General features: G+C 44.1%; 1 protein-coding gene across 1 annotated transcript; it reads left to right on the top strand.

The window, feature by feature from the left end:
• Positions 1-1,788: 1,788 nt before the first annotated feature.
• On the top strand, positions 1,789-24,423 carry AMD1 (adenosylmethionine decarboxylase 1). The gene is made up of 9 exons (XM_080616130.1): positions 1,789-1,921; positions 15,999-16,085; positions 18,146-18,272; positions 18,784-18,886; positions 19,618-19,660; positions 19,753-19,897; positions 20,893-20,985; positions 21,062-21,217; positions 21,999-24,423. The coding sequence occupies exons 1-9, from the start codon at positions 1,791-1,793 to the stop codon at positions 22,137-22,139; spliced, it is 1,026 nt and encodes a 341-aa protein (XP_080472256.1). The 5' UTR covers positions 1,789-1,790; the 3' UTR covers positions 22,140-24,423.
• Positions 24,424-24,991: the final 568 nt, after the last annotated feature.

The following is a 24,991-nucleotide window of genomic DNA, read 5'->3' as shown; positions in this document are numbered from 1 at the left end:
CTGATGCAGTCCACTACATAGCTCGCAAGTGCTTGTATCGGCACAAAGAAGGAGGCAGCATGCAGGCAGAAATAAACGGAAGACCTTTTTTATGGCAGTAACAAGTTAATGAAAGCCAGCGAAACCACAGGACTGGAGGACATGTTCCTCTGCCAGCTGTAAGGCTGTGTTCCGGGTGCATATAGTGGCGACTAGCCACCTAGGGAATGATTCACGTCCAGCTGCCTTGAGAATGACTCAGGGACTCAGTGAGTCAGAGTGGACAGAGCCCACTGCCTATTATGTTCTCTGATACTATCTCACTGTCTCCTAGCAGGGACTCATTCATTTGTCCTCAGCCATCTGCTGCTGCTTGTCCCGTGCTTTATACTGTAAGCTCGTTGGGGCAGATAGTACTTTGTGTTCCTCACTTGGACGATGAAGTATTGCAATTCTGAACTATAAAGTATTGATGCATATTGATGTATATATATACATAGATGAAAAAAAAAAAAAGTTTTAAACGACCGTAAAGCTGTTTGCAACAATGTGATCTAGATACAAGAAATACTAATACTGCCGGTAGTTAAATCTTTGCACCCGCACACACACCCGCTCCACTCGGCAGACGCTGCCTCTTCCGTGTGGCACAGAGCTCCACATGCCCTTCCCGGGCATTTCTACACGCATATAAATTATAACTTCTTACTTTCGGTCACACACAGAGCTCCTGGAAGGGAAGAGGGGAATGAGAATTCCGACTGGGTGCTCAGTTAAGCCTCCCCTTCACTAGCTAGCAACAGAGATAGCGCAAAAGCAAGAGCCGGTAGGTGCAGAGGGAGCGTTACAGCTTCGGCCCGAGAAGAGGCTTTATTCTCGGGCTTGCTCTTCGCTACGCGGTACTTGTTCCGGGGTTTGCTCCCATGTCATCTCTCGGCCATGTTCAGCCCTGCTCCCCCTCGCACCCCCACGGACCGCTCACTGCCGACCATAGTCCGCGCATCGCACCCCCCAGCCCCGCACCCCGGAGGCGACCCTTCCCCGGGGCGCCTGCCACACGGCGGCCGCGGGCGCTGCCTGGGCGCTGCCTCGGCGCTGCCTCAACGCTGCTGCTGCTGCTGCTGCTGCTGCTGCTGCTGCTGCTGCTGCTGCTGCCGCCCGCGCCCGCGCCCGCGCCCGCGCTCCCGCTCCCGCTCCCGCTCCCGCGCCCGCGCCCGCTCCCGCTCCCTGCGGGCGGGCAGGCGGGCTGCAGTGGGCGGGGCCAGATAAACCGGCACATGCCTCGACAGGCATCAAGGTTCTCCAATGGGAAGCGGGGCACGGCGGGCCCGAGCGGCGGCAGCCCAATGGGCAAGCGTGATCCTACGTGATGCGGTTACCTGCGGACTATAAAGCGGGCTACATGCGCACTTAGTTCCTCGCTTACACAGTATGGCCGGCGACATTAGCTAGCGCTCGCTCAACGCTCTTCTCTGTAACAGGGGAACACACGGACTACAAGGAACCGAACCGCATCGCCTGCCCGCCCGCACCCCCGCTCGGACTGTAACCCTCTCACATACGCTCACGCCGCACCCGCCGCCGCGCACTCGGGTGGTTCTCGCTGGTTAAAAAAAATAATCCTGCTTATTGTTATTTGTTTTTTATTATTAATATTAAGCAAATCCGCTGGAAGGTGAAACCTGCCCGGGACGGACTGGGACCCGGCGGCGGCAGCGCAGCTCGTGCAGCAGCGGCAAACGGTAGCGGCCGGGGGCGGTAGTTTGGTTGTCGTTATTTTCTGTGGTTGTTGGTTGCCGAGTTGTCTCACCATGAAGGAGAACGGTGCACACTTCTTCGAAGGGACCGAGAAGCTGTTGGAGGTGTGGTTCGCCCGGCAGCAGCCCGCGCAGCAGGAGCCGCACCAGAGCAAGGGGTCCGGCGATCTTCGCACCATACCCAGGTCCGTTAACGGCCGGAGCGGGAGGGGGGAGTAGAAGCGCTGCCCTTAGCAGCCGGCGGGCGGGAGGGGCCGTTGAATGGCCGGCGCACGCGGGGCCCGGCCCGGGCGTGGCGGCGGCAGCGGTGCGGAGCTGGGTGTGGAGGCGGCGGGCGAGAGCGTGTGAGAGGAGATGGCGGGGCTGGGGGTAGCGGCCGTGCGCGGGCTGGCGGCAGCACTGACGGGAGGATGGTTCCGGGGTGGCTCGGCACAGCCGTTGGTGGTGGCGGCGGCGGCCGCGCGCGCGCGGCGTGTTCGGCCCCTGCGCGGCTGCCGGCCTCCTTCCCCCCTCCCTCAGTGACAGCCCCGGCCTCTCCTGTCCGCCGGTGCAAGGTCGCCGCAGCCGCTGGAGGGCAGGGGGTCACCTTCCGCTGCCCTCCAGAGACCCCCCCCTTCCTCCCGCAGAGGCAGGGAGCTTCCCTTAGTCCCGGCAGGGGGGGCCGCGGCGGGGCTGGGAGGGGTAAATGGCAGTGCCGGGGACGGCGTGGAAGCCATTCCGTGCCGCCACCTCATGCAGCCCCGTGCAGTGCCTGCTGGCAACATGTGGCGGCGGGAAGAAGAGAGCCGGGCGTGTGCCGCGCCGGGCAGGAGTGCCTTCGGGGGGGGTGGGCGGGTGGCAGAGTGTCGCAGTGCTGCTGGCGGCCGGGGTCATCGCAGCGGCGCCCATCCCTCTGCACTAAGCCCCCGCGCTCGCTGCGGCTCCGGGCAGCCGGCTGGTAGTGGCTGAGCTGCGGGTCTTTTCACGATGGGGCCTCTCGCCCCGGCTGGCTTTGGGATGGGAAGGCTTGGAAAATCGCTGCCCGTTGAGACCGGCTGTGCGGTACTGCGGGGAGTGGGGGATAAGAATCTCATTCTCAGTTCATGAAAGCTGGAAGGGGAAAAGGGAGATCCCTCTTGCTGTCGCGACGAGGATTGATGGTTCCCTCACATGGCCGGTTTCGCAGCCGCTCTCGGCGCTGTGTAGCTGGACAGGTTCATACAGCGGCTGTCACGTAGGGAGGGGGAAGAGGGCGATAAGCGGGAGCCCTTCTCGTGTCTCCCCGTGGCGTGGCAGGCGGCGGGGGGATCCCCCCCCTTTCCGGGAATCGCGGCTGGAGCCGCGGTTTACACGTGAGTGTCTTGGTTCCGCTCCCGGCTCGCGATGCCTGTTCCCCCATTGAGAAGGCCGGGCCAATGGGAGCGGGGCGCCGCGAGGGGGTGGGCCCGCGCCCGTCACCCAATGGGCATGTGAAGAATGCGCTGGCGCTTCTTACACCGCCGCTCGGGGGGGCGGGGGCAGGTCCGCGGCCCGCACGGCACACGTGTTCCGCGATCGGCCCGCGCGGGCAGGGGCACTCCTCCCGCGGCGGAACTGTGCCTCAGCGGCACTGCGAGCGCACTGCCGCGTAGGCACCTGCCGGCAGGCGGCTCCTCTTCGGGACGCTGCCTGGCCACACCGGCCTGAGGTGTCCTTGCTGTACGCCATCACCAGTACGGTGTTTTAGAAGTCGGGGGCCGTCTGGAAACACTTGCAGTAATTACAGAATGGTTTGCGTTGGAAGGGACCTTAAAGGTCATCTAGTACTAACCCCCTCCTCCCGCCGGGGGCAGGGACACCTTCCACTAGACCAGAGCGCTATCCAACCTGCCTAGGACACTTTAGAGTCCAAGTGTAGAGCTCCAGAAAGTTATGTTCTGGCGTAAGTGTCCAAAAAGTGTAAGAAGATGGTAGCTGCGAGCTACAAAGCAAAGTTGGCTTATATAGCCTGGAACAGACCCAGAACTATGTACTGGTTTGCAGGGGTGACAGGATTAGTATGTAAATGTCATTAACTAACATAATTGAAAAGAAAGAAGTAGGCTTGTCTTGTGCAGGGCAAATTTGAAGGTTATACTTACCTCAGTAGCTAACTATCAGTAAAGTGCTCAGCTTTTCAGATTCAGATAGTAGCTGGAGAATGTTTTCAGTGTATCCAGATCTGCTTGTGTGTTACTGTTACTCACTGGTTTGGTCAGGTAGCTTGAAGGTGGCCTTGCTGTGATGTACTCAGTGTTTGGAACATGTTAATGATAGTGTGCCTTTGAAAGGAGATGCTTAGTGTACGCTATTTGTCTTTTCCTTTGGTGTTTCTCAGCAATTTTTCTGTGTTTACATATGTATAGAGTTAACTATCCAAAGATCTGAATTCCCAGTAGGCAGGTAACTGCCTTTCCCCCATGTTGTGTGTGTGTGTGTGTATGTATACACACACACCACTAGCTCATGGGTAGCGGAGGCTTCATATCTGCTATGCCAGGAGCTCTGAAGAATACATTTGGCACTGACCTGTTGGTGTACTGAAGTAGTTTTTTCATGTAACTTTCAGATTTATGAATTTAGACCTTTCTGAATAATGTGCTTAAGGTGGGAATAATTAGATGTGATTATACAATTCTTTTGAGATTTAGTGGTGTAGCAGATAATCACAGGGTAACAGCTTGTGTAGTCAATGATCAGGCAATCCTGGAAGACTGTTGCAAATCCTAGCTGAAATATATGCTCATTTGAGTTGTGTAGGCGCTTCAGGATTCATTTTGTTTTACTTGAAATGTGGAAGATTCCAAAAATACTCAGTTGACTTTGTGTTAATATGCTGGAGTTTGAATATACAGACCCAGTTTAGAGGTGGCATTCTGCAGATGCCTTCCTCATTGACACATTCATGCTTTCTGGTGTTCTGCTTGTGAGCTCAGGCTCATCTTTATGGAACTTTGGACTTCTAAAACTGCTCAAGAGCATTAAATGTAATTGCAAGGCAGGTACTGTGACAGTTTTTGTATGGTTTAGATATGGCTGTGAAGCTTTAATAGAGTAGATACAAACTGTTAGCTGTGAAATGTGGTCTTTAACACGGTTTGAGTGGTGAACAAGCTTTGGAGGCCTCTGTGTTAACTGGTTCTTAGTACAAGATGTTAATTGAAGCTGTGTGCTTTCTTGGTAGGAAGCTGTGACAGGTCTGAAAATAGCTGTTAACCTGTGTCCAGGAGCAATGATCAGTGATTCTGTGCTGCTAGCATGAACGTTCTCCTTTGAAACACTGTCAGAATTAAGTTATTACAGTTGATAGATGCAAATGAAAAAAAAAAAATCTGACTTGCAACATAACCCTCTGCTAATTCTGTACAGGTGATTGAATAAACTGGTTCTGTTGAACTTGAAATCAAAGCTGAAACTGTAGAACAATAGCTAAATTAGAATCGAGTTCCAAACCAGTTGAGCTTGCCTTTTGTATTGTAATACCTGCTTAGTAGTGAAATGTGAGCCATTCATCTACTGAATGACTAAGCTGGTGTTCAAATCTAAAAAATAAACTATGTTGCCTGTGCTTGCTAGGAATTGGGTATGTTAAAGTCTTGGCTGGATATCACCAGCCAAAAAAAAAAAAAGGGGAAGAAAGCTCAAGAACTGATGCAGTTAAGTGGTTTTTTTCGCTTGTTTGGGTTTTTTCCTCCTCCTATGGGCAAGCTTGCTTGCTAGAGAAGAGTTGGGGTAGGTGTCAAGTGTTTCAGAAGAGATCTATACTGTTTTAATACACTCAGTAAAGTTCTCAACTATAAACTTAAAAAGCATTGAACATGGGCTTTGCTATTCGGGTGAGGGTATCATTTGCTAATCAGTTCTGTGGAAAGTTCTTGTGGTTGAAATAATGGCAAGCACTGAAGATGCCTACCCTGCTTGTGCACAGACGTGGAATGGAGTTAATAGTTTTGGTGGTGTCAAAATAATTTGCTTTTCCTTCAGCACTTGTTATCAACTGTGCTTGTAAAGCATGTTTATTTTAAATAATAACCTTGAACTATATATAAAAAAAGCTGCTAAAATTAAAAAAAAAAAAAATTAAAACTATTGTGCCACAAGCCCTGGAATTCTGTGATGAGTCAGTAGTGCATTCTACTATCCCTGCAGTAAAATAATACGTTTATTCCTTGAGATGGTGTGCAACTATGTATTTCCCATCTCAAGGTGTATCTGGAGCCTACAGAAGTTTAAAACATAAGTTAGTGATGCAAGTGTTAAAAGTTTATATCTAAAGCATTCAACCCTGAAGAATACTCTGAAATTAAGCTTGTTTATGGACTTTTAGTGTGCTTTCTATTTGTCTAAATTATGTAGACATGCAGAAAACTTGAGAAAAAAGTGTGGTGATGGGCAAAAGGAAGTGACAGTGACATGAGTTTCTCATCCTGTGCTACATGAAAACTTGCAAGCACCAATACAGTCAAGCATCTGATAAGTCCTGTAAATACTTGCTTTGTACTGCACCCTGTAGCCTGAGTCAACTCAGTGCTGCAGTGCCGCTGCACCTCTACCCCTTCCCCCAGTCCAAATAACAGCAGTGTTATTTGCCTGTCTCAAACAGTGAATTCATAAGGAGGCTGGGCCATGAGCCCTACTCTGCTCTTAATCCTGAGTGCTTTGGAACAAAACAGTGTAGCCCTGCTCTGTGTGGAGCCTGGGAAGATGGCAGGGTTGTGCCAGGATAAGGGCTTCTATCATTGTGCATGCTAAACTTTCTTATGTGGAGATGAAAGGTAGTCTGGAGCACTTAATGTAAGAATTCAGGCTTCTCCTCATCAAAATTGATATTCATAAACTAGATTTCAGTGAACAAGTTCAAAATCAGAGGTAAAATGGTTGTGACTCAGTTGTAATTAAAGAATGCTTTCACACAAAGGAAGCAAGCCCTTTTACACTCACTACTGTTTCTACTGATTGTGATACTGCTTGCAGGAAGTTAAGACTTCTGTTGAAGGCTTTTTAGTTTTTTCCTACCTTACCACTGAAACTGCTAAGGAATTTGGTTAGTCAGTTTGTCAAAAATCTGGTCCCTTAGTGAGACTCCATAAAGCATCTTATTAAAATATGTAGCTACTGGTGTGTTCCTGAAAGGGATTTTCGAATGGCTGTTTTAGTCAGCCAGGAGAACAGAAAGATTTGAGGCTTATGGTAGATACTTGCTGCCTTACAGTATGTTCCTTGTGGAAAAGATGACTTTCAAACTTGCCCTGAATCTTGCCTGTAAGTCTTGTGGAAGCCCTGATGTGCCTATTGGAGCTCATGCTTCCTTAAACATTTTGAGTGTCAGGGATATCCATTAAATATTTTTGGATATAAAGCATGGAGTTGCCATTCCATATATACTGCTGTAACTGCAATAATAAAAGGCCTGCAACAGAAGTGTGCTGATTCTAAAGGACTATCTGTGACCATCTTTGTGCCACTGCTGTAATATCTTGATGTCATTTCAGAATTTTGGGGAACTTCTTAGCAGTTGGCTCAGGACCTTCTAGTTAAGGAGCATTTTGGATGCAATTTAACATTCAGATGCCTGTCCTTTATTCAAGATTAAGTGTGTGTCCCTGGAAGGTTTCTTAATTTAAAGATAAGGGAGATGCAGGCAGTCTTTCTCTGTATCTATGTTCAGAGCACATAGAGGGTGTGTGGGTTTTGTGCACTCCACAGATACTGCTGAGGTAAAATTATCAAGTTGCCAGTGCCTTGTGTCTCAGGGTGTGGACATAGTTAAAGATAATCCATCTTAAACAGCAATTTATAAACTCGGTTATAATTCTTACAGGAAATAATTCACATGCAGTTCTCTGCATGTGAATTACACAAAATGCATGAGCTGCTAGGAGGTGCTTTAAGGAGCTTGTGGGTTTTCTGTAGTTGCTCTGTACTGTTATCTACCTGTTTCAGGATCCATGGAACTAACGCTGCAACTGCCGACACTGATGCTTAGCCAGCTTCCACATGCCTCGGCTACATCTTCTCTGCATTGTCAGTTTAGGCAAGGCATTGAGTTTGACTGCTCTGGACTGTGGCATTGGTAGGAATTTGCCTACTGAACTGTAGCCTGCTAATGAAGTAGCTGATATATCTGGCTCCTAAAAAACTTAGTAGATGAGGGAATAAAAAGTTGCTTTGCTCTGCAGTTGAATGCTTGCTTTTAAAACAAGGTCTTACACTAAAGTACAAGATGAAAATGCTTTGCTGTGATTACTATAGACCTGTCAGCTGTCTTGATGAAAAGCTGTGCTAGAGTATGTGTGCAGCTTGAGCTGTCTGCAAGAGTTTCATAGGATTTACTTCCTAAGAATTCATGCACAACTGCAAAGCAACTTTTCTTCCCGTTGCTGTTCAGGCTGCCTTAGCAAGGTACTGTTACTGGGGTGGTGGGATGATATGCTTGTAGAAGCTGTTAATTGCTGATAGGAAGAACTTAGTGATGTAGTTCTTTATCTTGTTAAATTGCTGTTATTGCCTCCCAGTTGGTCTGAAGCAGCAATTTTGTGTTACTGCTTGATATACTAGACTCCTGTGTTAAGAACCTGTTCTACCCTTGAAGGTAAAGGCTCAGAATAGGCCAGTAACTTCCACTCAAAAGTATCATTTATCTGGCAAGGGAGACTTGATTCATGGCTTATTCATCCTTTATTTTTCAGAAATATGAAATAAGGGAGTGTCGTGGTTTAAGCCCAGGCCGTAAATCAGAACCACGCAGTCCACTTCCCCCCTCACCTTTCTTCCCTCCGCTTCTGGAGGGACGGGGAGGAGAATCAAAAGAATGCAACTCCCATGGGTTGAGATAAGAACAGTTTAATACCTAAGGTATAACACAAATCACTACTGCTACCACCAATAGTAATAATGATAAAGGAAATAACAAGGAAAAGAATACAACCGCTCACCAACCGGTACCTCGCCCCCACCCTGCTGTGATCTAGCCCTTCCGGGAACTCTCAGTTCTACATCCCCGGGCATGTGGTGCTGTGATATGGAATACCTCTTTGGCTAGTTTGGGTCAGGTGTCCTGTCCCTGCTTCCTCCTGGCTTCTCCTCCTCCCTGGCAGAGCATGAGACTTACAAAGTCCTTGGTCAGTCTAAACATCGGTGTTATCAGCTCTGTTCCCAGGCTGAAAGTCAAAAACACAGTGCTGCAACAGCTACTAAGAAGGAGAAAAACTGACTGCTACTGCTGAACCCAGGACAGTATCCACCCCTTATTCCATACCATTCACGTCATGCTCAGATCCCACATTTTCCATATACCCTCACTCTCATCTCAGTGCACTGTTATCTTAGTGCACGGACCAACTCCTATAAAGCTACTGAGTCCGTTCGGTTCATGATGTTGGGCTCCATCTCTTGGAACAGTCTTTCAGGGCAGAAGAAGCTGTGTGCAGTGTTGGATCGTTGCCTGCTGATGCTGATCATTCCTTTACTGTAGAACTCATCCGGTTCTATCAAAGTTCATTCTCTGTTGGGATGATGGTCGGAGGGAAGTCAGGGCCAGTCACTGGTGCCCTGCAGACTTCTAGTTGATGGCTATAGCAGGCAACAGCGTACAATTGAGTTCATTGTCTGTTTTCCCCTAAAATCAAATCCCCTTGAGGTACGCATCGGACTTCCCCATCTTCCCGCATTACCCACCAAGTATATCCAGGTCCCTGAGCAAAAGCAATCCCACGAGTGGGTTTGCCTTTACCTGAAGCAGGAATAACCCAGACTGTCTTCCCCAGCAAATTCTTCATGTGCACCACAGGAACTTTGTCCCCCTCTACAATATGTAAAAGTTCTGACTGGGCTGGGCCAGCCCTGTTGGCAGATCCTCTGGTGTTGACCAACCAGGTGGCCTTTGGTAAGTGTATATCCCAATGCTTGAAAGTTCCCCCACCCATTGCTCTCAGTGTAGTTTTTAACAGCCTGTTATACCGTTCGATTTTCCCAGAGGCTGGTGCATGGTAGGGGATGTGATATACCCACTCAATGCCATGCTCTTTGGCCCAAGTGTCTATAAGGTTATTCCGGAAATGAGTCCCATTGTCTGATTCAATTCTCTCTGGGGTGCCATGTCGCCACAAAATCTGGTTCTCAAGGCCCAGGATAGTGTTCCTGGCAGTGGCATGGGGCACAGCGTATGTTTCCAGCCATCCGGTAGTTGCTTCCACCATGGTAAGCACATGGCGCTTGCCTTGGCGGGTTGGTGGGAGTGTGATATAATCAATCTGCCAGGCATCCCCATATTTATACTTCAGCCATCGTCCTCCATACCAAAGAGGCTTTAACCGTTTGGCTTGTTTAATTGCAGCACATGTTTCACACTCATGAATAACCTGGGCAATAGTGTCCATTGTTAAGTCCACCCCTCGATCACGGGCCCATCTGTACGTTGCATCTCTGCCCTGATGGCCTGAAGTGTCATGGGCCCACCGGGCCAAAAATAATTCACCCTCCCCTGCAGCAATCTCTGCAACTTGTTGTCGGGGACTCCACACAGCTGCCTTCCATCTCCGACGCTTCCAAAGCACTGGAGGGGCCCAGGGGATTAGATACTCGCCCATCCTGTCCCACACACCATGACACTCATGACTGTCCAGCCTTGGGGAAAACCTCTCGGTCCCCCTGTATTGTCTAAACCCAGACAAGACCCAAACCTGACTCTGCTTAACTCTCGGGATCAGACAAAATGGTCATGGGTAGAACACACTCTGTGTGTGTGCCAACATGGTGATCCCCATCACAATCAGCAGGCAGGTCCCAAGGGTACCCAAAGGCCATTCAAACCCTTCAGAACTCTCAAATGATGCTGCTGTACTTGTCACTGGGGCTGGTGCAGCTGCTGTGCTTGAAGGCTCTCTCACCACCAGCTCCTCTTTTTCCGAGTCCAGATCTTCCTCCTCTGCCTTGCTGGAAAGTGCTGCAGGGTCTCCTGCATCCTCGCGGGGCTCGGTGGGCTGCTGCTGGGGAATGCTCTCTGCCGCCGCGGGGCTGGGCTCGGCCGCGGCGCTCAGCTCCTCCACCTCCTCCCGCTGCTCGGCTGCTCCCTCCTTCCCCTCCTCGGCAGCCGCCTCCCTGCCGGCCTCCGGCCCCGCTGCCGCTTGTTCCCCGGGGCCACTCTCCCGGGCCGCTTCGGCCGCCGCCGGCTCCCGGGGCCGCTCCCCCTCAGCTCCCCGCAGCCTCACAAAGACGGAGGCGAGGACGAGGGCCAGGACGGTGAAGAGCAGCGGGACGGCCAGGTACAAGTCCACGGCCACGTCCATCCCGCCCTGCTGCCGGAGCCCCCCCGCATTACAAGCCATTACCATAAAGTACAATGAAACAAGAACCCTAGCCCAAGGCCCACACTTGATAAACACTAACACAGCAAATACCGGCTCTAAGTAAGCTACAGCATACTGAAACTGTGACATCAAGAGAAACAGCTTTGAGAGCCAATAAATCAGCATTGTGCCTCGGTCAGATCTGTTGTTATCTCAACCCTTCAAGCCCCACGTTGGGCGCCAAAACGAACTGTCGTGGTTTAAGCCCAGGCTGTAAATTAGAACCACGCAGTCCACTTCCCCCCCCACCTTTCTTCCCTCCGCTTCTGGAGGGACAGGGAGGAGAATCAAAAGAATGCAGCTCCCACGGGTTGAGATAAGAACAGTTTAATAACTAAGGTATAACACAAATCACTACTGCTACCAACAATAATAATAATGATAAAGGAAATAACAAGGGAAGAGAATACAACCGCTCACCAACCGGTACCTCGCCCCCACCCCGCAGTGATCTAGCCCTTCCGGGAACTCTCAGTTCTACATCCTGGGCATGACGTGCTGTGGTATGGAATACCTCTTTGGCTAGTTTGGGTCAGGTGTCCTGTCCCTGCTTCCTCCCGGCTTCCCCTCCTCCCTGGCAGAGCATGAGACGCACAAAGTCCTTGGTCAGTCTAAACATCGGTGTTATCAGCTCTGTTCCCAGGCTGAAAGTCAAAAACACAGTGCTGCAACAGCTACTAAGAAGGAGAAAAACTGACTGCTACTGCTGAACTCAGGACAGGGAGCAAACATGATGGTTTTGAACTTGGTTGAGAGGGTTTGTTGACTATTAATTTCATAAAAAGCTCAAGGCATAGTTCCTGTAAATAAAATGCTTCTCTGTTCTGATAGGTTTCCTGTACTGACGTACTTGGGTAGCAGTTTGTGTGAAAGTTATTTGTGTTCTGGTAACAAGGCTGTGCCAGTATGGCACTAAATATTGCAACACAGGTGTAAAGTAGATTGCTGAGCTTGATATGTTTTTCTCTTACATGTTCTGATGGTTAAGTATAGAAGAAACAGCTTTCTACCATTCAAGTATGGACTGCTTTTCACAGTTGAGTAGAGGTATTCCATTTTCATTTGGCATTCTCTGAGCATGTGCAACCATTTCAGATGCACGCTTTGTCTGCTGGAGAAACTATTTTGGCTTTTGGTAGGTGGCAGTTACTTGAAGTTTACAGTTTTGGAACAAAGTGTGAAATACGCCTACCTAACAGCGAGGAGTTGGTCACAAATGCATTTTTGGTTTGGAGTTCCAATGGATACAGCTCTGCTACAGAACTTACTTAGCTATAAGTGATTTGTGCATCATTTTCTAGTATGCTTGGCTTGAGTATAGGAGAAAAGTTTCTAAAGTGTCTGAGATTGTTCTGATGTCTGGTTATGGGAAGTGATTTGGACATAGCAATACCATTACTATGTCCAAATACCATTGAGAGGGGAATTTTGAAGAGCAGAAGGTCATGATAGCATTTTATTGAGAAATAATCTCTTTGATTCTCTTTCTTCAGTTAGAGGCTTTGCTTGCCACTTAAAATCAGTTATGAAATAAGTAGTAAAGTTATCAAGTATTTCCCAATTACTAACTTTTAGGATATTTTTCATTTGCTAAAATAAAATAGGATCAGCTGCAATACATGTCTTGATAACTATTGAATTACTGTTTTTAAGGTGGATTTTCTTGTATCTACAGTAAGTGTGGATGTACATTGCTTGTCTCTAGTAACAGTTACACGGATTAAAGAAAAGGAAGAAATGCAAGAGTTAGACTTCTGGTGAACTCTGTCTGTTTGGTACAAAGTAGTCCCAGATGTTCTTTGTTAGATCTGCTTTAAACAATGGAAAATGTCAAATACTAAGGTCATCTTGTTTAAATAGATTATATTGAAATCAAATCCAGCATTTTAATGGTGTTTTTGTAACTTTTTGTGTTTAACCTTAAAATACATAAGGGACAGGACAGTATCACTGCAAAACTTCTCCCACGTCTCATCCTGGGTGCTGCAGCCCTTTGTTAGTCTGTTACATGTCTGCTGCTGGGTCAAGCCTGGTGTCTTTTATGTTCCTCAACTTGCAGGCTTTTTTCCCTAAATAGATCAAATTATGAACTTGTCCTTTATTCCTTTAAAGGTTCAACACAAGATGTAGCATACGCTTAGCTGTGGTTTCTGTAGTGAAATAGTGGAGAATTGAGCAAAGTTTTAAGGAACAAAGTCTTGGGCAACTGCAAATTTCAGCTGTAGTATCTAAATGCCAGCTGTAGTACAAGTGTAACTACGGACTTTCTTAGGCTTTGGACTTAACATGCAATATTGTATTGTTCTTAATGTGCTGTACTGACCCCTCATTGCTGGACTACTTGCACACCAAAGTTTTTACATCTTTCTCTGCTAATATGTGACTGAAACTTAAATGAGCCATTTTCCTGAGGTATCTGGATGGAACTGCACTACAGTAATACTTAAAGAAAATTCTCAGTTGTCTACGTAATGTTAAGGTTTTGACTGTCTGACTAGGTAAGAAGCTTGCGAAGGCCAAGACGTATGCTCTTGCAAAGCTTGGATAGTTACATACCCATTGATTTATACAAGTACAAAATCAGATTTGTAGTAATGTACAAATGGGGTTACTGCAGCTCAGCATCAGGCAGTGTAAGGGAAGTCTGCCTCATCTTCCGTAAGTGCTATGTCAGACACTTGGTGCTTCTTTAACAGCAGATGAAATATCGCCAGCAGTGATGCTGGAATGATTTGAACAAATTGGCATGTTACATAATTCAGTTTATAGGAAGAGTATATTAGGATGTTAGAGGGAATATACTAAGGCTGGCCAACTTTTGCAGGTGTGCTGTAGCTTACAGAGAAAATGATCGTCCTTCAGTCCTCAGCAAAATAGCATGATTGCCTAGAAGCATTTAAAAAATAGGTATAGTGTAAACTATTTCACTCTTTGCATTTTCCAGGTTTTTCAGAGATGAGCAGACACTTGCATTTTTGTGTAAATTTGAGTATCAGCAACATAGCTGAACCCAAGTCAGTGACATAAGTGTAGGGCTGAATAAATGTGTGGGACTTCAGCTGAGCATTAAAAACAGGCTGTGGTTTCGGTTTTCCGGGGTGTTGTGTGTGTGTTTTTTGGGTTGTTTTTTTGTTTGGATTTTTTAATGACATGCAGGTTCAAGTGGTCTGGGCTGCCATGTTTGTAGTTGAGGAAAGTATTTCATCAAGGTTCACTAACTGGGGAGGTACGGAAAACCTGACTTTGATTTTAAGTATCTAGTTATATCCCTGAATTCAGAAACTTGCTCAGGTTGACACATAATCCTGAGGGATTTTGAGATGTATAGGATTCTCTTAAACACATTTTTAATAGCTTCAGTCTTGAGTAAAAGGAGCCCAGAGTGCAAGTCTCATTTAAGTATATTGTGGTTGCCTTCAGTATAAATATCCTGATTTAGTGTAATATACACTTTCAAAGGTAAAAGACCTAAGTATTAGTGAAGGTACGGAATTTTAGTTTCAAGAGTCATTCTTAAGTGAGGGAGAAATTAAGACATTTGTTGGGGTGTTTAGAGAAGCAAAGAACATATGGATATTTTACCTGTATGTACAGCAGAATCTGAAACTTGAACTTTGTAAACTGACTGGTTTTCCAAGGGGAAAGATGGTGGCTGCTGGTGGAACTCTGCTGATAGAATTAACAGTGAGTGCTCTGTCCTGAAATACAGCTACCGTGCTTTTGTAGTGTCAAAGGGAGAGAGACCTAACTTCTGAGGGAAGGATTAGGCTGATAGTTACATGGGCAGCTGAGTTAATCTAATAGCTTGCTTGGTGGTGAAAGAAATAGCAGTTTTGTGCTACCAGCTGCAGTGGGTCCTGTGTTTGTTCCAGCCCTGATGGGCAGCTTTGTTTTAAGCTGGGTTAGTAAATTTCTTGACAGGTCTGAGCACAAGAGCCATCACAAACCTGTGGGTGGAGTATGCTGTGAGAAGGGAGGGATGGGAGAAGAAGAGCAGTTGGCAGTCTGTAATTTTGCAGCTTGAGGAAGTTGTATCTGTTCCTGTCTGCTTTATAGCAAATTCTGCTATATTAGATTCTACTGATCTGGTGTAGATACAGGACTGAAGTGACAACCAAATTTATTCCCCCCCCCAAGTCTGTCATTCCTCATGAGTACTTGGAAGTGTTTGGGCTTAATTTGAGCCCTTTGATTTTGATATTTATTTTTTTAATAAAATTCCTTGTAGAACAAGTAATTGCAGTAAAGAATTGAAATACTGAATTCCTACCACAACACTGAAATCTAGCATTGTAGCTTCAACTTGCAGTCTATGAAAACAGTTCAGTTTATTTCCCTGTAAGTGTAATATTGCAAACTATTTGCTACAAGTCTTCTATATTTTCTACAGAGAAAGAATTCTGTGGTGCTGATTGATCAAAGATCAATTCAGGTCATTGAGACAATTTAATTGAAAACCATCCCTAAAAAACTATGAACTTGACTCCAAGCTGGGCAAATAAAACATGTTAACTTGCTGGTTTATTACTGTAGTAGCTGCCAGTGGCTACTGTGATTGAAGTACATGGAGATTCAACCTAAAGCATGCCTTAAGTTATAACAATGAATTTTATCTTAGTACATATGGGATACAGGATTTAAGGTTATCCTGATTTGCCTAATTAGGTGCTTGGGATTGCAGTTGGACAATTGTCCTTGTGTAGCAGATTACTCTAACAGATCTTGAGCCAAGAATTGGATATTACTGTATTGTGGTACAGTTCCTGTATAAAAAGTCTTTGCCTTTCATGCTCTCAGATCCAGCAACTCAAGAAAAGAGCTGCAGTCTTGTTTGGGGCTGTACTTTTTACCCAGGGTTCCACAAAGCTTCAGTTTGTTTTAACTGGGTTTTTTGTGTTCTTCTATAATTTCTTTACAGGATTGAGTGGGACAAACTTCTGGAGAATGTGCATTGTTTGATCATAAGTGTGACAAAAACTGACAAGCAGGAAGCTTATGTACTCAGGTAAGCCACTAGTTTATTATTTCAGTCTCCAAGAGGTAAAAAGTTCAAGCTATCGTATGGGATCCACTTGCCTGAGAATCCAGCCTTGGGCGAAGATCCCACTCTTTGTGACTACAGTTTGTAGGGGTCTGCTAAGCATAGTACTGCCATGCTTCTGTTCAGTAGTGGAAATGTTTTCATAGTTATCATATAATCATAGAATAGTTAGGGTTGGAAAGGACCTTAAGATCATCTAGTTCCAAGCCCCCCTGCCATGGGTAGGGATACCTCACACGAAACCATGTCACCCAAGGCTCTGTCCAACCTGGCCTTGAACACTGCCAGGGATGGAGCATTTACCACTTCCCTGGGCAGCCTGTTCAAGTGCCTCACCACCCTCACAGTAAAGAATTTCTTCCTTATATCCAATCTAAACTTCCCCTGTTTAAGTTTGAACCTGTTACCCCTTGTCCTGTCACTACATTCCCTAACGAAGAGTCCCTCCCCAGCATCCTTGTAGGCCCCCTTCAGATACTGGAAGGCTGCTATGAGGTCTCCATGCAGCCTTCTCTTCTCCAGGCTGAACATCCCCAACTTTCTCAGCCTGTCTTCATAAAGGAAGTGCTCAGGCCCCTTGATCAATCTTGTGGTCCTCCTCTGGACTTGCTCAAACAGCTCCATGTCCTTCTTATGTTGAGGACACCAGAACTGTACATGGTGTGACCTCCAAGTGAGGTCTCATGTGAGCAAAGTTTTTGTCTTTTTTTTGTTTGTATTTTTTTCTTTAGCTAAAGATTAAGGACACAGCCATGGTATTTCTGCACCTGATCACTGAATTTTGTCCAGAGATAAATAAGTCTCACCAGTTAAGAGGTTTAGGATTACTTCAGCAGAATAGTGCATGTAGGTGTCACTTTTGGATCAGCAAAAACTGTACCAGCGGATTGGCTTTAACTCCAGACAATACAGTCAAGGGGAACAGCTCCTGCAGCTGAGCTAAGGACATCTGTGAAAATGTAGCTTCTCCAAAATCCTGGAGTTTTTGTGCTGTTCAGCACTTAGTTGTAAGGATGCTACTTTTGCCATGTGTTTTTCATCTTACAAAGCACTTTCATGCTTTTTCTACATGAACTTCACAGACACAGTGACATTTTCTGCTTTACTTCAGATTACAAAAACTGAAGCTTTTGTATACTCTGAAGGACTGTCTTGAGGGCAAGGTTGGGCTAAGCAAGCTAGCCCAAGAAACTGTGCTGAAGTCTGCGTTCCGCAAGCTTTGGATATTTGAAACAAAATTCTGAAATGTAACTCCTTGCAACTGTGTGCTGGATGAAATAGAACCTTCGAATTCTTAAACTCAGTTTTGGAATGCTGTTTAAGCTGGACTTGTATTCCCATTGTTCAGTTATTTGGTGAGAAGATACTTGTTACACACATGTAAATATTCTGGATGTAGTATCAATACCTGTCTCCAATTCAGTGGGACTGTAGTTAAGTATCTGACTTATGGTTTATGTATAGTTAACTTCTGAATCTTACGTATAAGGCATATCCTATAGCTATGGCTATACTTTCATTATGAGGCTTCCTGTTCTTGTGGGTAGGTGCTGATTTACCACCTTGAGGGAGAAGGTGCAGGCAGTTTATGAAAAGGCTTTTGCCTTTTTTGAGTTCATGTTTTCATAGGCTTTATTTGATCCAAGTAAGTCAGATTTCAAGTTTGTTCTGTGTCTGGGTTAAGAAATTAAATAGAATGTCTGTTGTGTACCTGCTTCACAGCATGTCTGTAATTCCTTGAATAGACTGAGGATGTGTAACACATGTAGTACCTCTCTTCTTGAAGTGTGGTTGCTGTGCAATATCACACTTGCTGCAGGTATTTGTTTCAGGAAACCATGAACAGCTCTCAGATGTTAACTGAAGTGTCTTGGTTTGATCCATTTGCCAAGCTTGTTTATGTACCGTATGCTCAATGTTCACTTACAGTAATGCAGGTTGGGATAAGAAGCAAGATCTAACTAGTGTCTCCTGGCTTTTATGTAGAGCACTTAATATATTTTTAACACGTCTTTTTTTTACAGTGAGAGTAGCATGTTTGTCTCCAAGAGACGTTTCATTTTGAAGACGTGTGGTACCACCCTCTTACTGCAAGCACTGGTTCCCCTGTTGGAGCTTGCTAGGGAGTACAGTGGGTTTGACTCAATTCAGGTAAGGTGTCAAAAATGCTTCATCTTCCTTAGAATGTGCAAAGCTTTTTATGAATATTCCAAATTCACTGATTTTATTAAATATTCTGAAACTTACTTTGCCATTTATGCTTCCTATAATGGGAAAATTGACATCTAAGATTGCTTACTTTGCTGTAGGATTCAGCCTTCTATTTCCTCTTAAAGGATGCTAACTTACAAGTGCTATTGTGCTGAGTTAAGGTTACTTAAGGGTGAAAGACTTTCATGTCTGTATTGTCAGTGCTGAAGTCACGGATGTTTTCTTGTGGAAAACAGATTTGGAGGTGTTTCCCGAGGCTTAGAAATTAAGCTAGGAATAACCGTATGCCTCTGAAATAGAAATACCGGTAGCAGTGTTTTGACAATGAAAGCTTAGGACCTGTGAAAGCTTATGATAAGTGCTTGCATTTTTCTAGATCTTTATATTCAAGGTGGGTGGGTATGTTCAGTAGCTGTGATGATGCACTTTTTTTTTTCCCTTCTTTTTTCAGAGCTTCTTTTATTCACGTAAGAATTTCATGAAGCCTTCCCACCAGGAGTACCCACATAGGAATTTCCAGGAAGAAGTAGAGTTTCTTAATGAAATTTTCCCAAGTAGGTTCATGAAACTTAAGCAAAATTGTGCAGCTTGTGTGAAATGTTGATGTGAAGTGGGAAGTGACACATGCAGACTGCCAGGCCATTCACTCCTCAGTCATTGCAGTTCTGCAGCCAACACAAGCTTGGGCTGCATAAAAATAAAAAGCTGTAAATACTTACTTTCTGCATTTCTGACACTTAACTTGCCAAGATCAAAATGTAAATCCTACAAAACTTGACAGTTAGTGCCTTGTCTTAACTGAGGTCTGAAGACTTCCAAATGGAGTGTAGGAAGTCAGACTGAATTTAAACATTTTATACAATGTAAAGCCTACAAGAATAACACTGAATTTTAACTGACAGAGAAGTTTTCTCAAGGAACATGAATGCTATAGTACTTGCCCAAGTTATTTTGAAAATAAATGGTAATCATAAATTCATCAAATAGATGCTTAAGAGTGCCAGGGCTTCTGTCCATGCAAAGCCAAGGCTGTCATCTGAATTTCCTGGTAGTAGACTCTGAACTAGGGTGCCCAGGCCACCTTCTAGGGGAGCCTGTTTTCCTGATTATTGGCTTTACATTCTTAAAGTTAAATGCCTGGTTATTTGATGGAAAGGCTGACTGTATCAATGCACTGTTAAGTGTTCTGCAGAAGATTTCTGTCTTTAAATATGAAATTAAGCTAACCTTTTCCATAAAGGATTAGTTGTTGTGCATTAACTGGAGACTTTTTTTCCTTGTCTAGATGGAGCAGCTTATTGCATGGGGCGTATGAATTCTGATTGCTGGTATGTATGTGGAGATTTTGAAATCTTTGGGCCTTACAGTAGAACTTGGTGCTGCTAGTATTTATTACATACATGATCTGTATTTTATGCAGGTACCTGTACACCCTGGATTTCCCAGAGAGTCGGATATCCAATCAGCCTGATCAGACACTGGAAATTCTGATGAGTGAGCTTGACCCAGTAGTTATGGACCAGTTCTACATGAAAGATGGTGTTACTGCAAATGATGTCACTCGTGTATGTTCACTTGAAAACTAAGCATTCTGGGGGAAATGTGGCAATAAAATATTTCACTTACCATTCAATACAAGGTTTATTTTGGGGTAGAAGAGATGCCATAGAAAATGTCAGATTGCTGTTTTGGGGATTTAAATCTAGAATGTTTTCAGGAGTATAATTTCACATTTTCAATGCCCCTGCTTTAATCTGTTGAGCAGTTTGCAGTGCTTTGCATGATTGGAAGCTTGTCTTCTGGAAAACGGAGAAGTAGAAATAAAACCACAATTGAGTAACTGCTGCTAAAGGATGGAGATTAGGAGGAGTAAGACTTAGACTGAAGATAATGAATGCCACGGGAATCTATGTATCAGAGTTAAGGTTAAATCCTGGAGCCATTTGGCCAGGGAGGGTTAAGGTCTAAATGTAACTTGATGGTTTTGCTTCGTTTTTCCAATGGGAAGGTCCTGTGACATAAACAAGTTTTTCTGACAAGTACATTGACTTGATCTGGTTTTTCATCTTAGGCTTTGTTTCTCATACTGTATTTGCTATTGAGATTTGGTTGTAGTTCAGCTACCATGTGGAAAATCAAAGTGCTTGGGATTGTACTTCATTCTAAAGAAATATATTGTTACTCTGGAGTAAATGGTAACAGCCTTCACTTTGTGGATACTGGTTGAACAGGAGCTCCATTTTCTGTTTTAGTTGAAGAAGCAACTAAACAATGCTATTTTAGAATCCTGAGCTGTTCCCTCATCTTGGAGGTATGCAGCTTGGTTCAGTAGGAGGCAGTGTACCTGATAGCTTGCATGCAGCTTGTCACTCAGTCACTTGGTAAGTGACAGGGTGCAAAACAAGTTCATCTACAGTGGTACACATTATCAAACTGACTTGTTACTGGGAGAATTCTGGTGTCCTGCTACCTAAATTGTTCATTCTGCCTTTGATTTAAATCTAGACAAGTGTAAGGGTGTATGATAAACTAAATGGTGTAATTTTAATTTCTATTTCAGATGAGTGGAATTCGTGACCTGATACCAGGTTCTGTTATTGATGCTACAATGTTCAATCCTTGTGGGTATTCAATGAACGGGATGAAATCGGATGTAAGTTTCACACTTAGCGATAATTAATATTAAAATAAATAGTTACTATTTGGTAATATTTTTTTTTTCTTTTCAGGGAACTTACTGGACTATTCACATCACTCCGGAACCAGAGTTTTCTTACGTTAGTTTTGAAACAAACATAAGTCAGACCTCTTATGATGATCTGATTAGAAAAGTTGTAGAGGTTTTCAAGCCAGGAAAATTTGTGACAACCCTCTTTGTTAATCAGGTGAGCTTTTTACATTAGGTGGTCAGACCCTGAAATGCACAAATACAAACAAAGCAAGGGTAGCGTTTGTTTGTTTGTTTGTTTTACTGGAGCATTAGTAGTTTACAGTTTATCTCTGCATGGTAATTTCTTTGGAAAGTAGAAATATTCTTCAGTATTGCTTTGGTATGTACTAAATCTGATCTCCAGGAAACTTAAGAAAATATTAATATAGGGCAGCCCAATCTCAGTACTCTAACGACTTCCTGTGCAGTTCTGTATAGGCATAATTTCTTGCTTTGATATTTTTCTGGATTTGGCTTCAGCTGTCAGTTGTACTATGGTGATGTTGCCAGCTAGTCACAGAATCCTAGGCTGGTTACGGTTGGAAGAGACCTTAAAGATCATTTAGTTCCTACCCCTTGCCATCAGCAGGGATACCTTCCACTAGACCAGCTTGCTCAAAGCCCTGTCCAGCCTGGCCTGATCACTGCCAGGGATGGGCAACCACAGCTGCTCTGGGCAACCTGTTCCAGGGCCTCAGCACCCATGCAGTAAAGAACTTCTTCCTTATCTCTAATCTAAATCTACACTCTTTCATTTTAAAACCATTGCCCCTTTGTCCTGTCACTACATGCCTCTGTAAAAATTCCCTCTCTGGCTTTTCTGTAGGCACTGGAAGGCTGCTGTAAGATCTCCCTGGAGTATCATGAGAACCACATGTAAAATGTGGTTCTTACAGCTTTGCTATCTCTAAATGCTAAGTTTACAAAAGTGACTTTTTCACTCTTTTGTTTTCTAGAGCTCTAAATGTCGTACAGTGTTCTCTTCTGCTCAGAAGATTGAAGGGTTTAAACGTCTTGATCACCAGATTGCCCAATTCAGTGATTACAATTTTGTTTTTACCAGTTTCACAAAAAATCGCCAGCAACAGCATAGTTGATTAAGAATGAAGAAAAAGCGGAAAAAGAAATCCCATATAGAAGGTGGTGGTTGCTTTCTAGTTAATGATTCAGGGGGCCATGCTTTCCACTCCCACCACCTTGTAGCTGTGGAAAGCCCTAGGTGTAATCATAGTATAACCATTTTGAATTGTATGCATTATTATATCAAGGAGTTAGATATCTTGCATGAATGCTCTCTTCTGTGTTTAGGTACTCTATGCCACTCTTGCTGTGAAATTGAAGTGCATGTAGAAAAATCTTACTGTATGAAACTTTACAACACTTGTAAAAATGATTCAGGTAGAATTGCACACAGTATAGTTTTTCTCCAGGTATCACCAAAAATTCCCCACAGACAAGGCTTTCGTCCTCATTAGGCTTTAGCCTCCACCTGCTCACTGGGGACAGTTCTCTGTTAAATCGTCACTCTTTTTCATTTATGTTATGATTTCAGTCTAAAACAGTTTTTGACAAACTTTTATGATTTCTAATGAAACTGATTCCTCACTAACATGTCCATGTTTGGAAAAAGTTCTTAAAACAGTTACAAATAGTTTTGCTACTACAAGTGGTGGCTGATTTATTTTTAAATCAGACTGACTTTTCATGCTCTAATAAAGCTTAAAGGAATTTGCTCAGCTGTATTGGAACACTGGGCTAATGCATTGGTCTTTTACCTTTAGAAACTTGGGTCTCGGTACTAATGCTGGTAAAATTTCATCTTACCTTAATGCCTCTTTATCTGTCCACATCCCTGAGTGTCACACTACTACACAATGGCAGAATTCGAAGAAGGTCCAAGGCTTGATAGGGGAAATGCTGAGTCACGCCATAAGTGCTTTGGTGTAGTTGTGTGACAGCTCTGCAAAGTGCAAGCTCATTTTGGCACCAGACATTTTCTTTCCTAATCACCAGTTATGTCAGACTAAGAGGCTGGTGCTCTTGGGTGCTGGCGGGTATATCTAATGAAGGAGTGGGATTTGCCAGTCTGGGTGTGTTGATTGATTTGGATTACTCTGGGTAAAACCTGTGACCTATTACTTCTAACTGTAAAGAGTGCTTCTAAACTGGTCCAGTGTCACTTCATTTTGTTGTTCAAAGCAAAGCTAATGCCTCTGTCTTGTGACAGTCCTGTGACATTGTTGTGCATGTGACTTACGTTGTATTTGAGTGTTGTGACTTCATCTGTTTTTTTCCTCCTAACTACTAAGGTGGTTCCTCTTATGGTGACTTGAGGGCATTAAAGTGAAGGCATAGAACAAGAACTGTCTGGGACACCTGGACAGAAGTGAAGTAGAATGCTATTCATAGAGCATGAATAAGTGTAATTCAAAGTCACTTTAATGGTATTGACTAAAATACAGGCTTGAAAGAGCTGGCACACTTTCAGCTATGTTTGCAAATACTGGGATTTTAACAGCTGTGAGACCAGCATGTTAACTACAAAATTGAGATTATTTTTTTACCCCTCTTGTCCTAGTGATGTTTTGACTCTTTCTGGTTTGACGCAATGGTTGGTTTTTGGGTTTTGGTGGGTTGGTTGGTTTTTTTTTTTCCCCCCCTCCATATTTATAAATAAAGCCCTTTTCTAGTGCTTCTAAACTAAAGTCTGCTTGGTTAGAAATCAAGTGGTTGGAACAGCTTGATTTTTTTTTTCTTTTTTAAATCTATTGTTGATGTTCTTTACCAATGTTATGCATTACATGCTGTAAATGGCACTAATGCTTTTTGGTGTTAATACTGAGGACCAATATTTCAGTGGGTTTTTTTGTTTGGGTTTAGTTTTTCTTTAACGTTGTCCCAGCTGACCTGGTGTTTTTTGGCTTGAGGTCCTTTAAGAAGACTGAAGATCCCTTTTCAAGTAATACTGAAGTACACAATTTACAGATAGAAGCATAAGCCTCAGCTATAAAAATGAAAGCTGTTGAATGGATTATTGAACTATATAGGGTGATCAGGATGGGGGGAGTATGGTGTTTATAATTTCTGTGGTGTTAGACTTTGATCATTTAAAAATATCTGTACCACAACTTAATGCTTCAATAAAAGTTCGCTTAAATTGTTTGTAGTGATGATCCAGCAATTCTACTCTTCACGCTTTGTGTTTTTTTGCTGCCAGATAGTTTAATTCTGAAATAATTTGTGCTTGTCCTAAATTACTTTAAATTTTCTTTGCCCTTGTAGGTGATGCATCTCAACTGTTAACATAGCAGTAGTTTAAAATGAGACAGGATGTCAAAGGAAGCGAAATGAAAATGATGCTGTTATTGAGGCTAAAAATGTTTGCCTAAATGAACACCTAAAAACTTGAGATTTGGTGTCTTCATCTAACCTGTATTTTTTTCTTCAATATTAAACACTTAAAATTCTTAAGTAGAATAACTCTTTTCTTCTACTGGTCTTAAGTAACAATTCTTGCCTATATGTATGGTACTTAAGTTTCGACTGACTTTGAGAGTTCAAGGTGAAGTTTGTCTCTTAAGATTAAGTTGACACAAGTATCTAATCTGGACAGTAGACAAGAAGCTAGTGGCTAGGAATGTCAGTGCTAAGCAAATGCAACCAACAAGACTTTATCAGTGCCATGTGATCAGTCTTGCAGGAAAAATACCTGCAGTTCAACCATCTCTGCAAAGCTCTAGCAATGGTGATATCCCCAGTGTCATACAAACATGGAAATCTTGTGTTGCTGTTGAAGGCCTAATACCTTTAAATTGCTCATGTCTGGGTACAGGTTTCATTAGTTTAACAGAACCTATTTTGTGATGCTAGACTTCTCTAATTGTACTTTGGATATTAAACAGTTAAGTCCTATTTATTTCAAGTAACACTCTTGAAAATGCCCAACTGA

The sequence above is a fragment of the Psittacula echo genome (assembly GCF_963264785.1).
Source record: "Psittacula echo genome assembly, chromosome: 4".
Lineage (NCBI taxonomy): Eukaryota > Metazoa > Chordata > Aves > Psittaciformes > Psittacidae > Psittacula > Psittacula echo.
This window is presented reverse-complemented; position numbering and strand designations above follow the sequence as displayed.

Bases quoted from the DNA above. Each gene is read 5' to 3' on its own strand.
- AMD1 (XM_080616130.1), top strand. From the start codon at position 1,791: ATGAAGGAGAACGGTGCACACTTCTTCGAAGGGACCGAGAAGCTGTTG. The intron at 1,922-15,998 runs GTCCGTTAACGG...ATTTCTTTACAG, and splicing joins GATCTTCGCACCATACCCAG to GATTGAGTGGGACAAACTTC. The intron at 19,661-19,752 runs GTATGTATGTGG...TATTTTATGCAG, and splicing joins CGTATGAATTCTGATTGCTG to GTACCTGTACACCCTGGATT.